A 15,315-nucleotide genomic window follows, 5' to 3' on the forward strand; every position below is an offset into this window, starting at 1 on the left:
GTTTTGAACTTGCAAAAAAGTAAGACTCTATCTAAAAGCTAACCAAAAGGCTACAGGCATGGTTCAAATGACAAAGCATCTGTGTAGCAAATGCAAAGCCCTGAGATCAAACTCTAGAACTATAAACAAAGAAGCAAAACAATATCATTTGCCAAGTAACAAAACTAAGAAACTCTTTATGGTAGAGTACATGCTTAGCATTTGTAAGACCATGGGTTTAAGTTCTAGCATGGAAAAACAAAGTGTGAAAAAAATTAGGGGTTCAATTGATGAAAACAAGAAAACATTAATAGACCTAAATAAAGTGTTAGATAGATTGAGCTCATGGGGATTTAATGTTTAAAATGTTAGTTCTCCTTAAAGTTCATATGCAAATTTATTGCAATCAATGCCAAAATCTCAGTGGGCTTTATAAACATTTCTGTTGAAATGCATAGTCCAAAATTCATATGAAAATGAAAATGATCTATACAGCAATATATTAAACAATGTGCAAGAAGCAGCCTGAAGTTGGCAGGCTCTCATCACCTGACTTCAAGACTTAATATGAAACTGCAGTAAATCAAGACAGTATGATACAGATATATGGATAAATATATCAATCATGGAGAGTCCAGAGAAGGACTATATGAACAACTGATTGTTCACTTAGTTGCTACGGAGAAAGAATGTTCTCAAGAAATGGTTCTGGCACACCTGGCTATTTTGGTAACAGTAAATGTTAACAACATGCCCTGACACTCTACACTACTTTGTTCAAAGTGAATAACTGACACAAAAGTACAAATGGAATATATAAAATTTCTACAAATATGTGGGAGAAGAAAATTTATGATTTCTTAGATATGAAAGCAGAGCATAATTAAGCAAAGAGAAATATTAATTGGACTTCATGTTAAAAACTTTCACTCTTAGGGCTAGAGGCATGGGTCTGGTGGTAAGGCACCTACCAATAAGCATAAAACATCAGAAACTGAGTTTGAGTCTGGTCTACCAGGAATAGCTTATCTTCACACGATAGACAGTTAGTTAATATTGGATCCACAGTATTTCTTTGGGTAGCAGGTCAGTGTTGCCCTTTACTTCCGTGGTATCTTAGAAAGTACCCACAGAGTACTCACTTCATTGGACAACTGTCTCATAACTACTATATTTGATCTAGAATCATTATCTGATATCTTTTGTTTCATTACTGCAATTTCCCTCATTTACCAAGAGCTAGGTGGACAGCTAAAAGTACTTGGGTAAAATGATAGGTGGAGAATAGAGAGACAGAGACACAGACCAAGGGAGAGACACAGAGACAGAAATTGGAATCCTTGCTTTGCAAATAAGAAGGAGAGGTAGAATTCTATCTAGCCCCTAAAATCAGAACATTACTGAGCACTACCAGATCAATGCAAAAGAGAATTCTCAATCATATTTGCCATAAAGAGAGAAAGCAGAGCGACCAAGGCCAGAAGCAGTACTTTGCCTCCTTGACTTTGGCAAGTAACAGGACAGAAAACCAGCTCCTACTGTATAAGACTCAAGGAACAGAGCATGTTTCCTGAGGACAGTTAGAGGAGCAGGAACCAGCAGCGACAGTCACATATTTTAGATGGGCATTTATTATGTTAGCAAGTAACATCATATACCATTTCTGTGTTTTCCTGAAGGCGCAACTCATTTTTCTTGCCTTATCTGATCTGGGAGTATTATTTATGTGGTGATGGTGGAGAGGTTTCTGCTTTTGTATTTCAGGAGCTGGCAAAATTGATAACCAGGCAAGCAGAGTCAAACAGAGCTCATCAGAATCATATTGGCTAGTATTGCACTCGCCAGGTCATACTGTCCCCAGCTGTGATACACTGGCAGCTGAAACAAACATAATCAGTAGTTGACATTTACTGTGTTCTTGCCATGTGCCAGGCACTATGAAAGCCTTACTTGGATTACGACATTTAATCCTCACAACAGCCCAGTGAGGTAGGTATATAGTTTCTAAGTGGAAGAGTGAGGATGCAAATCCAGGTCTATCTGACTCCAAAGCTGATGTCCTTTCAAATACACACAAGGCTGCCTGATTAATTTATTTAAAGAGACCTTTGAACAGCCCTGTGCTGCAGCTGCTTAGCCTGAGGTTAAACATCAAAGTATGTTGAGTGTGTGTTATTTATCCCTGGTTATTGAAAGTCTTTTTCAAATGGCTTAGGCAGCTTTCTTGCCTTATTAGTGAGTAAATATTCTGGCATACACTGGACTTTTTGTTGTAGTTGTTGTTATGACCAAAAGGTCTTGTACTAGGATAGGAAATATGGAAGGAAATGGCAATTAAGCAGAAATGAACTCATCCTTGGAGTCACATCTAAAAGCTGTTTATCAGACCCCATTCTGACATGCATTTGTACTTTAGTCATTTAACATTTTCTGTTAAGAAGCAGTGCACAAAGAATGGAGAGGAAATAAGCAATCTGCTTTATTGTTTTGGCTTTTCATAATCTTGGAGACTTAGACCAGTGTAATATGTAAAGCAAGGGCTTTGATAAGCAGCAACACCTAAAAATATGTAAAGCAAGGGCTTTGATAAACAACATCATACAAAACTCTAGCAATTATGTGAAAAGCCCAATAGTTAGCCATTTGATGGTTTATGTTTGTATATCATGCAAGCGCACACACATACACACACACACACATGCACACACACACAGATGAAATTAGGATTTTAGATGAAGCTACTATCTAATGACTCACGAGAAATACATTGCACTTAGAGGAAAGCACCATCACGCTAGAACATGTGAACTCATGGCTGTCATGATAGACACACCAACAGCTGGGTAAGATATAAAACTGCACCCTGTTGAGTCGAAACAATCAAGCAAGATATCCCTGAATGTTGTTCAAACATGACTTCTACCAATCAAAACCAAAAGGTATCACAATTTCATTCCATTAAGAAGCTACATGTTTATCCCTGTTCTCATGTAGACCTAGATGAAGATGCCTTTTTGCTATGAGATACTTTCATCACAGATACTGTTCCAATTAGCATCTGCTACTTCTTAGGTTTGGCCCATGGTGGATTCGTGGTGTGAGCAAAGTTTGATGTGGTCCTCTCCTAATCCCCTTTGCTATTCCTGTTCCTTCTTTCTTCTTAATGTAATTCACTTAAGCCAACACCTTAAGCACTTCATTCATCATTTGTACCAGGCAGTGTGCTTGGGGACTCAGCCCTTATCCTCTAATGTTTATGGTCTTCACTAGTGTTTGAAAACTAGCTTTGGTTCCTTTCATGCCCTACTCTGACTCTAAGTGAAGAAGAATGTTGGTCTGTGAGGAGTGATTGATCTTTTTTTCTTTTTGTCCATTTTCGGGCTTGAACTCTGTGCCTGGGTGCATTACCTGAGTTCTTCAGCTCAAGGCTAGCGCTCTACCACTTGAGCCACAACGCCACTTCCGGGTTGGGATGGCTAATTGAAGATAAGAGTCTCATGAACCTTTGTGTGTGGGCTGGCTTTGAACTATGATCCTCAGATCACAGGATCCTCACATCTCAGCCTCCTGAAGTAGCTGGGGTTGCAGGTGAGAGCCACCAGTGCCTGGCTTGATGATTTTTTAATTGCTTACAATCTCATTTTAATGGATACCCCTGGATGTTAGATGCACATAAAGGAACTTTTGGCATACAAAATGTTCAGCTCATGATGGCTTTATTAGGACATGAGCCCACTGCAAGTTGAGGGACATGTGTTAGTGTGAGTATGTGTGAGTGTAGGTTCATGTGAATACTTGTAGTGTCTTTGTATCTTTGATAAAGGACTGCGTTAAAAGCTCAAGGTAGCTCAGCAGTAATGTCAAGAAATGGAAAGTTTGTAAACACCACCAAAATGATGCTATTTTAGAGGAAAAAAATGAAGCATTGAGAAATGCTTGCTTTTTTGCCTTTCTTTACCACTACTAATGCTACATTCTTTTGCCAGTCCTGGGGCTTGAACTCAGGGAGTGGGCATTGTTCCTGATCTTTCCTTTCCTCAAGGCTAGCTAGCATTTTACCACTTCAGTCATAGCACCACTTCTGGCTTTTTCTATTTATGTGGTACTGGGGAATTGAATCCATGGCTTCACGCATGCACTATCACTATGCCACCTTCCCAGCATTAATGCTACATTTCTTAAAGGGGGAGGGCTCTAATTTTTTCAGTGTCCATTTTCACACTGACTAGCAGATCCTGACACAGTGAAAGGGAACACACTTGGCTAGACATCCTGAAATGTTAGGCAAAGCATGCTAGTCTGTGCAAGAGAAACCATAATTATCATTCTACAAAGAACATTGGACAAATAAGAAAAGATCAAGATTCTAAGACGTTTTATGCAACTAGATCGATGTGTAATTCAGGAGAAAGGGATTAGTTCTTTTTTTTTATTGTAATTAGTAAAAGGGTTACATGATATTTGCCAGATAGAAGGTGCATTAATTCACATACATTGATACCCTTTCACATGTCTTGGTACCCGTATCCCTCCCCCCCCACACCCCCCACCCGTCTTGGTTTTCCCCCCTTCCCTATCAAATTTCAAATATCCAAATACAAATAAATTCAATAAATCACATAACAAAGTGAGATACTATACCAATATCAGATAACCAAGGGACAGCAAAGGAGATGAGAGACAACATAGTACATTAAGGACAACAATCATTCATTATATGGCTTTTGTTTCACTATCCTGGAGGTCCTTTCAATTAGCTTCAAGATTTTGCTCTATTGCAAATCTCTGCTAGTAGAGCCCAAGGTTTCTACTGATTATGACGAATGAGGGAAACCATTGAGCCTAAGTTCCTTTGAGTCTGGCTTACTTCACTTAATATGATTTTTTCTAAGTCTTTTCATTTCCTAACAAATGGGGCGATGTCATTCTTTCTGACAGCAGCATAGAATTCCATTGTGTACAAATACCACAACTTGTTGATCCACTCATCAACTGAGGGACATCTAGGTTGGTTCCATATCTTTGCTATGGTGAATAGTGCTGCAATGAACATGGTTGTGCTAGTGGGTTTAGTATGTCCTTGTTTCTGGGTGGTTGGGTAAATGCCAAGTAGTGGAATTGCTGGGTCATAGGGGAGTTCTATGTTTAGCCTTTTGAGGCACTGCCACACTGCTTTCCATAGTGGTTGAACGAGTTTGCACTCCCACCAACAGTGTAGTAGTGATCCCTCCTGGCCACATCCCCTCCAGCATCTGTTGTCATTCGTTTTCCTGATCCTGGCCATTCTAGCTGGAGTGAGGTGGAATCTTAGAGTTGTTTTGATTTGCATTTCTTTTATGACCAGAGATGTTGAGCATTTTTTCATGTGTCTATAGGCCATTTTTGTTTCTTCTTCAGAGAAGACTCTCTTTAAGTCTTTGGCCCATTTTTTAATGGGATGGTTGTTACTTTGGAGGTTAGTTTTGGAGTGATTCAATTTTTTGAGTTGTTGATATATTTTAGATATGAGGCCTTTGTCCGTTGTTTGGTTGGTGAAGATATTCTCCCACTCTGTAGGTTTCCTGATTAGTTTACTAGCTATGTCCTTTGAAAGGGATTAGTTCTTATCTGAGTGTCTTAAAAAAAACAAAAATCCACATGCTTATATGTTTGCATAAAAAGTACAGTATTCAGATACAAAACAAACACTTTTGTTTTTTTTGTTTTGTTTTGTTTTGTTTTGTTTTTTTTGCCAGTCCTGGGCTTGAGCTCAGGGCCTGAGCACTGTCCTTGGACTTTCTCAAGGCTAGAGCTCTACCGCTTGAGCCTCAGCACCACTTCCGGCTTTTTCCTATGTATGTGGTACCAAGGAATTGAACCTGGGTCTTCATGCATGCTAGGCAAGCACTTTAACCACTAGGCCAAACTCCCGGCCCCAACACTTTTGTTTTTATTATTTCTTTATTTTGGTATTGGGGATCAAACCAAGGGCACTGCACTTGCTAGACTAGTACTTTGCCACTGAGCTCCATCCCAGCCCCTAATAAAAACTTTCTTTTGTCAGTCGTGGGCTTGATCTCAGGGCCTGAGCAATGTCCTTGGAATTTTCTCAAGTTTAGAGCTCTATCACTTGAGCCACAGCACCATTTCTGGCTTTTTTGGATGTATATGGTACGGAGGAATCAAACCCTAGTCTTTGTGCATGCTACGCAAGTACTCTACCACTAGTCCAAACTCCCGGCCCCTAATAAACACTTTTAAATAGAGATATGGTGAATGTCTCTAATGCTAGCTATGGAGAGACTGAAGTGGGGAAATTACAAGTTTGAGAGTAGTAAGGGGTAATGTAAGGGACCTCATGTCAAAAACAAAACCAAACAAAACCCAGCAAAAGATAAAATACAAAACAATAACAAAAACCCACCACCATCACCACCAAATAAACCAAATGAATAGTTTTAAAAGCTCTGGGTGGCAGTTACACATTATTATTCCTAATGGTTTAAACGCTGTTTGCAGAGGATCCAACAGGAAGTAAATGGAATGACCATGGCCCATTAAGTTGGCCAGATTAACAGGTTTCCATTACAAAAGGGAACCCAGTGTGAGGCTCAGCACAGTGGCCCGGCTGGTTGGTCAAGGATCAACCTCAGCAAAAATGGCTGGTTTCTGGTTTTGATGCTATGGCTTTGCATTAGTTTCTTTGATGGCTTGTCAATTTGGCTCATTGTCAATATACAAGAAACTGCTAGCAACTCCCTGAAAGTCACTGCCAGCCAGGGTTAGTCTGGCTCTGCTGCTCAGACATATCCCATCCCATCTGTTCCTCCCTGAAACAGAGCGTTGGCAATGCAACATCAGATCCAGGCAATGAAATAGAGCAAGCAAAACGGATGCAACTTCCAAGTGGTGGCTTTCCTCAGCTCTTCAACATGTTGCCATGCATCACATTAGTCTCCAAGTGGATTGAAATTCAGGAAAATCAGACCTGCTCATTCACTCAGTCATACGGTCAACTTAATCCACAATACGACTTTGTTCTACCCAATAGACAGAGGATTCTACCCACCAGAACATTAGAAAATATGCAGACTTTGCCAGAAACCATGTAGACAACCAGGTACAGAAAACAAAGGAAAGTTTATTGCCAGTGAAGGGACCTGGCGAGACCCTTTTGCACAAACACACATGAGAAGAAGTGCTGGCTATTGTCTAGGGTGACCTATATAACCTGAAGGGTTTGGGGGGATCTTGCCACCTTGCATGAGTTATGACTGATCAAATAAATTTGGGCCTCAGGTGACCTATAAGACCTGTGAGATTTTAGGGGGAACTTGGTGCCTTAAATGCTCAGCACCCAGGTGAGGGGGATGGTGGCTAACTGTTTACTACTGAAGGCCTTGTGCTGCCTAGGGGAAGAATATGAGAGAGGGGGCCACTGGACTCACACCATCAATGACCCACTTGTACTTTATTCCCTTCATCTAGCCTTGCTCCCTACATGGTAAAGGAATAAAATTAAATTGTTTTAAAGTGACTTCTAAGAAGCCTTTGCTAATATCTCCATGACATATCCTGTACCCCAACACTAGCATTGGTTAGGTGAAGGTAATTATTTTGGTTCCAAACACATTCTATGATTACTATATTGTTTCATTTAAAAACCATATTATCATTTTTACTTTTTCTTTTTGGCCAGTCCTCGTGCTTGAACTAAGGGCCTGGGCACTGTCCTTGGGCTTTCTCAAGGCTAGAACTCTACCACTTGAGTCACAGCACCACCTCCGGTTTTTTTCTGTGTATGTGGTACTGAGGAATCGAACCCAGGACTTTGCGCATGCTAGGTAGGCACTCTACCACTAGGCCATGCTCCTGCCCATTTCCCTTCTTTCTTAACAAAGACTGCTATCTCCTACAGGGCATTTATTATATCTTATATGCATCCATGTGGCTCCAGGATCTAGCACAATGGTGCAAAGTAAATCATAAATACATATATATATGTGCGTGTATGTATATATTTGTATGTCATTGTGTACATTTCTTATTATTACTATATATGCTAAACAATATTCTCATCCAAATTCTTCTTTTGCAGCCTAGAGCCAGTGGTCCGTGCATCTATTGCTAGGTACTCAGGATGCTGAGATCGGAGGATTACAGTTCAAGCCTAGCCATAGTAGGACAGTCCATGATACTCTTTAATTAACCACTCAAAAAAGCTGAAAGTGGAGGTGCGGGTCAAGCAGGTCAAGTGGAGCAAGACAAAAAAGCACCTACAGACCAGGACCTCAGTTCAAGCCCCAGGACTGGTACAATAAATTAAAAAAACAAAACAAAACAAAACTTCTTTTGGAGCCTTCAGTGCCCATACCATGGTTCCAAGTCTCAATTTTATCATATGTAAAATAGTAATAATAATAGCAACCACTTCATTAGCTTTATATAAATGACAACTAATGAGAACAAAATGTACTAGTGCATAGTCTACAGGTTGTCACAGCACTCATATAAAACATCCTATTATTTAGTACATGTCGATACTTGGTATTCTATTCTACTGATGTTGTTTTATCTTTTCAATTCATATTGATGTTTATAGTTTCTTTTGTATTTATAGATAAACTCCTTATGTTATATTAACCATTATATACAATATTTTTCTTTTTTTGGCAATACTTAGGTTTGAATTCAGAATATTGCACTTGCTAGGAAGGTTGCCAACAAATGAGCCATGACCCCAACCACAAAACTTGTACATAGTCTATATTGTTGTTGTTGTTGTTGTTATTGAGGGGTGGTCTTTGGGTTTGAACTCAGGAATTGAGCACTGGCCATGTATTTTTGCTGAAGGCTAGTGCTCTACAACTTGTACCATAGCTCCACTTCTGGATTTTTGGTGGTTAGTTAGAGATGAGTCTCTTGGACTTTCCTGCCTGGGAAACCTTTGATCCTTTGAACCTTGATCCTCAGATCTCAGCTTCCTGAGTAGCTAGAATTACAGGCAAGAGCCACCAGTGCCTGGGAGTATATATTATGTTATTATTTTTTAGCCATGATGCATAGTCGAGGAAATGATTTGTCTTGACTTTTGGCATTTTTTTCTTCAAAAAAATAAAAAAAGAGACCCAATTTCTCTTCAGAGAAGAAAAGAATACAGTCTTTCAGACTATACTTGGCCTCAAAATAGCACAGAAGCTTCTTTTTAAAAAAAAACTCTATTTCAATGTTAGGTCAAATAACATCAGGAAACCTGCCTGAATGGCATCCTCCAGCTGGTGGTTGCTTACCATCACATAGCCCCAAATGGGAGAAATGTACAGACAATGAGGCAGGAATTCCATGTGACAACTTTCTCTGAATGGAAACTTAATAAACACTGTTCTATCTATATAGCAAGAAAAATGCCCCTGATAGACTCAGAAGAGCCAGGGAACAGCAGTGCTGTTCCTGATGCCAAAGATATCCTAAGAAACAGAAAATGAGCAGTGACAGAACCAACCAACAAATATTCCAGCTCTTGAAAACCATTGGGAAATGGGAGACACAAGACAGGAGAATCTATGCATATTCATCTATGCATATTTTATACTATGAAGCAACAAAATAATAAGATTTTAAAAGAATTGAGTAAGGCCCAGTGCATCATACCTCTAATCCTAGGTATTGAGGAGCCTGAGATTTAAGGATCATTGTTTGAAGAGAGCCCGGGCAGGAAAGTCCATGAGGCTTTTATTTAAAAAAAGATTACACATGCATATGTAATTTATTTAATGAGTAATTACTGAATATATAATATGAGACAGATATTGTTCTGAATATTGAGGATACTGCCATAAATGAAAAGATGAAGTCTACACTTGTATGGCTTAATTCTTTTGGAAGGAGACAAATGTTAAAGAAAATAATAATACAAATGTGTCAGTAGGGGTAAATAAATAAAAATAAAGAAAGGGAGAGAAATGCTGTGTAGAGAATCGTTTTATACAGGGAGGAGAAAGTTCTCTCTGATAAGGTAATGGGGGTCATGCTAAAATGGGTAGCTTGCATTTCTGCTCCTGTGCTCTGTAATATCTGATTCCTCTGTTCATACACTCATATTCACTAAGTTTTATTTCAATATCTGCCATTTCCCAGTGCACATGATTTGAGATATTTCTAATGAATGAAGTCCACATAGTACCCATTTTCATAGTTCTTTGTTATTGTAATGTATAGAGGACTTACAGTTATATTCGCCAGATATAAGGTGCATTACTTCTCACACATTAATACCCCTTTCTCATGTTTTTGGCCCCATTTCCCTCCCCCCACCCACTCCCAATAAGGTCATATAGGATGAGGCTAAATGAAAGGATCTTCAGAATATGGAAACAAGAGCTTTATCTTGTATGATTGTTGTTCTTAATGTACTATGTTATTTCTCTTCTGTTTTATTGCCCTTGGTTAATCTCATATTGTTACTGTATCTGACTTTGTTACCTGGCATATTGTATATATGTTTATTTATCAATGAGACTTTTATATCCCATAAACTATTCAGAAAAAGCCAGAAGTGGTAGAGCAATAACCTTGAACATAAAAGCTTAGAATCAGGGCCCAGGCTGAGTTCAAGCCTCAGAACCAGAAAAAAAGAGAATTGGCCCAACATTGAGTAAATATCCATGATCAATATACAACACCTAGCTCAGAATGCATGATGACAGAAGCTATCTCCGTGGTAGAAGCTTTGGGATTTGTGGCACAAAATCATGTTTAAGTTTTAAAACTATATTTACTTAGGTCTTCTATAGGGAAACACCTGGATATACAATTAGATATACATTCTCCATGTCATCTTAACTCATGTTCTACCCAGGACATCTTTTATGGCCTGTAAATTTGTTCATGTATAAGATAAAAGATTAGGTACCTGCATAGTCCAAAGAAACAAACCAGTGCTCCTTAAAATCGACACCAGGAAAATACAAACATCCATGATTGTATTAAGGCATAAGAAGTGGAGATTGAACTCTGTCATTGTTAGAGTGGCAGGTGTGTACAAGGTGCCCAGGCAAGAACCTCCATCTCTACTAGAATGGAGTTTAAAGTAATGCGGTGGCTCCATCACTGCAAATGAAAACCAGGCACTCACACTGAATTGGAAAATCAGCTGCTTGAGAATGCGTGCATCATTTCCCTTCCTTCATAATCTATACGATATTTTGATTGTGGTGCTCTGTAATAAATACGTGAAATGAGATTTAACTTCTCAGAGACTTAGTCTTCTGTCTCCACCACCACTTTTCATTTCCTTCAAGATAGCATTCAACTATAGGCAACACTGAAATGGTATTCAGAGGGAGATGGGAATTTAAAAAAAAAAAAGCCAATAGATCTTTCCTCTGGGGAATTGAATGCAAGATCACATTCAAATTGCAGCATTTGCTGTCCAATACTGAATCTATAAAATATATGACCATTACAAATCCACCATTCATCGCCAAGCTGTCCTCTTACAATGATATATCATATAGGTTGATTAGAGCCTTTAGCAAGATGAAGCAATCTTTCATCTTCTAGATGCAAGTTAAAGGTGTTTCTGCCTGGCACAAGCTCCTACATACCTAAGAAAGTGATTTTACAGAGAGAACCTGAGTCATGGAGCAGATGACTCCAGTGCTTGAAAGGGGAAGTGGCTAACTACAGGTGTGTCTTCTGCATGAAATTGCCACCATGTTTCATATAGCCATGCTGTTCTGAACCCAAAAGGAGACATCATCATGTTATTTTCTGGAATAAATCCCAATACACACATTTGATATCACAAATATTCAACCAATCTAAGTTTGAGCAATACCAAAAATACAGTTTCATATAAGATATGGAGCATGCTGGTTACTAGGAAAAGAATACACAGATGACATAAATCAGTGATGTGACTATAATGTAAATGTAGATGAATGAGGAAGTTTATGGAATGGCTTCCCAGATTCTTCTAACTCAACCTCAAATCTCCAGTTTATGGCTCAAAGACAAACCTTTATGGATTTTGTACAGTATAAAGTGATTAGTCAGTGATGCTTCCTTTAAAATTTCTTTTGAAACCCTTAATATAAGTGTGTATAGTCTATCCAAAGGCATACCTGACTGCTACCTCCCCTCCCTTCCTTATAGCCAGTATCACTGACACATGCACTATGCTTCCAGTTCCCCAGTGACCCGCCCAATGCGAGGAACACAGAAGGCATTCAACGCATCTTTCCTGAATGGATATGAATGAATGACACAATGAGGACAGCACATGACTCTGGGACAGTTATGTCAGATGCACAGAAGCACTTTTCACTTACTTCCCACTCTTGGGTGTGTTCCGAGTCTTTGTGGCTGATGGAGAGTTGGCAGCTGGGTTAGTGCTTGACGAGCCCCGTCTATCCTTACTATACCCACAAAAGAACAGAAAAAAATTGATGACAAGGACCATAGAGACATAATAAAAACAATCACTTCATTTGAAAACATATTTAAAGATGTTTTCTCTTTGTGCGTCTGTCTCTGTTTCTCTTTGTGTCTGACCCCCAGCGTGTCTCTGTCTCTCTCCTGTCTCTCTCTCACAAATAAAGCATGGATTCATCCACTGGTGCTCTTCAAAAACAATGAGTGCAAGCCATTAGTGAAGCTCAAAGAAAACAATAAAGAGAGAGTTTCAAAACTTGAGCTAAGCAGGGCACCACCTGTAATCCTAATTACTTGTAGGAGGCTGAGATTGAGGATCACGGTTTGAAGCTGGCCTTGGCAGAAAAATCCAGGAGATTTTTTTTTTCTCCAATTAACCACCAAAAAGTTAGAACTAGAACTGTGGGTCATGTGATAGGGCACTAGCCTTGAGCTAAAATGCTAAGGAACAGTGACCAGGCTCTGAGTTCAAGCCCTAGTACTAGCACACACGAATACATAACCACACACACACACACACACACACACACACACACACACACACACACATACACACACAGACTTGGGCTGGTAGATTCCATTATTGATAGCATCAAAGCCCAAAGAAGACCAAAGGAAGGCTTTAGTGGAGAAAAAAAAGTACAAAATAAGTAATGTTTAATATAAGATCCTTTACTTCAGCCACTGTATTCTCTGCATAAAAAGTTTACTTCTGAAGCTACTAACTTCTAGTGAAGTATATGGATAGCAAATGACTTCGAAAAGTCTTTGGGAGATACTATCAAATGAATTAATAATTTTCACTCATAATGTTACATGGGAAGGCCATGAATTCAGATATTCTTTCAAGAGAAGTACCACCTGCTTCATGAGTAATTGAATTTAAATCTCCACCTTCAATAACTCCACGGCTTATGTCAAACCTTGGAAACAATTACGAAATAAATCATAAGAAAAGTCTGCTTAATCTAATCAGGTTAATAAATGCAAAGAAATTAATCACCTCAAGGTAAACAAAAAGGAATAATTGATTGGAGTCTCCTTGATTACTTCATTCTATTTCCTTTATCAAACTATTTTACTATTATCTTCAATTCAGCTGCTCTGCCTTGAAATTATTACTTTACTTCATCTTCAGATTTCCATGGAAACTGATTCCAAGCCTCTCTCTCCACTTGTTAGTGTGTGAAATTATTTATCCTGATTTCATCAGAAATATATTTTTTTCTGTTAGGAAGATCTATGTCAGCATAACCTTTTATCAAAAGTGAAGGTAACAGAAAAAAATGACTATCTTGCCTGTCACGGTGTATTATAGGATCTCCCAATGGTATAGAATATTGTCTGAGAGTCCTGTTAAAGAGCTTTTTAGATATTTGTGAATTTTTAAAGTAGCAACTGATGAGAAGTGTCAGCATCTATCTAGATGTTTGGATCTAGAGGTCATGAATGATCCTGGCTTCAATGGCCACATAGATGTGACTGGAATAAGAGGTGCCAAGAGAGTCCTGGTGATGAAAATGATGGCAGAGATAACCACTAATCAGCAGACAGCAAAGGTCTCAGTAGTTATGATTCAGTATCCTGGAGTTCTAAAAGGCAGTTCTTGGAAGTAGAAGCTAATTTCTTATTCTTAGTGGGTGGCTCTGGAGAGAGAGGGGGATGCATTCTATCCTGAAATAGGTGTGAACAGCTGCCTGTGATTTCCATTTAATGTGGGGACTATAGTTCCATGCTGCATATGGACACATTCTGGATGGGAATTGAAACACTTACCCTAAGGCTGCCCTAGGAATGTATGATGAGTCTTGGGGGAAGGGGATCTCTTAAGAAGATCTGGGGACCATTACCACCTATTCTTGACATCTAGAACCAAGTTCTGTATTTAACTGACAAAACAAAATACAGACAAAAGATTCTCATAGGGAAGAATTCAAAATGAGCTCTTCTAGAAAGTTGATGTAGTCTGATGAAATGATGCAATATGCTTTGTGATACAAAATCCAAGTTTTTTTTTTTGCTTCCTCAATTGCACAATTTCTCTACTGGCTAGTGAGTCTTTCATTCTCCAGTCCCTTATTCAAATAGCAGCAGTAGAATGTTCACAAGGAAGTACTTTGAAACCAGGGGTCTTTTGTCCTGTGCACAAAGGACTCAGAGTTGGTGGGCAGTGAATGTTTTCTGAGTCTCTACATGCAGGCATCCATGTGATTTTGAGTAAAACAATACCCTTTCCACTGCGAAATTCCCCCATCTTGACTTTGGCAAGATGATCCTCTATTGGGTGCATTACAAGTGACTGTTTCAGCTTATTGTGGTGCTCTGCAGGACAGCATGGAAAAGTGTCAGCTGGCACTAGCAGCCTCATTATTGCTAGAGGTGAGTGGTCCTGCAGCAAAGCCTTTAAAGGACAGAAATCAATCCTTTGACTTAGGACAAACACTACAATTGCAGATCTGAGAGGAATAAAAAAAATCAGGCTGAAGGATAAATCAAATGCAGTCAAAATCATCAATTGACTCAAACTGTTTGTGTGTGCAAATAGCAGGTCCTTTCACGGTGGGCACATGTATAAGAAAAGGGAGGGGGCAAGAAGAACAAATAGCATGCTTCAGTCCTAGAAGGGGCAATTTTTTAGTGACACTAAGGGCTATTGTGCACAAAGAAAAGTCTGTTGAATATTGCCCAAAAAGGATGTTGTTTCTTGTCCAAAGATCCAAGTTGGTTAGATAAGCCTGGACAAGATGCTATAATTTTTAAACCTTGAGACAGAAAGAGTGCAATCAAGGACCTTGAGTTGTTAAGAAATGCCTAGGAAGAGATAAAGAGAAAATCTTGCAGCCGTAGACAGCTAGGAGCCTACAAGATCTGAAGAAACGTGGGTCAAGGACCTAAAGATTAAGATGCCGCCAAGAATTCTGG

General features: G+C 39.1%; 1 protein-coding gene across 1 annotated transcript in view; it reads right to left on the bottom strand.

The window, feature by feature from the left end:
• Hs6st2 (heparan sulfate 6-O-sulfotransferase 2) overlaps window positions 1-15,315 on the bottom strand; it is a 283,181-nt gene that overhangs the window by 32,836 nt on the left and 235,030 nt on the right. Inside the window, exon 3 of the mRNA XM_090326024.1 lies at window positions 12,291-12,377. Coding sequence (XP_090182150.1) covers window positions 12,291-12,377 — 87 coding nt within the window. The remainder of the gene's footprint in view (window positions 1-12,290; window positions 12,378-15,315) is intronic.

This window comes from Megascapheus bottae, chromosome X (assembly GCF_031878675.1).
Source record: "Megascapheus bottae isolate mThoBot1 chromosome X, mThoBot2.hap1, whole genome shotgun sequence".
Classification (NCBI taxonomy): domain Eukaryota; kingdom Metazoa; phylum Chordata; class Mammalia; order Rodentia; family Geomyidae; genus Megascapheus; species Megascapheus bottae.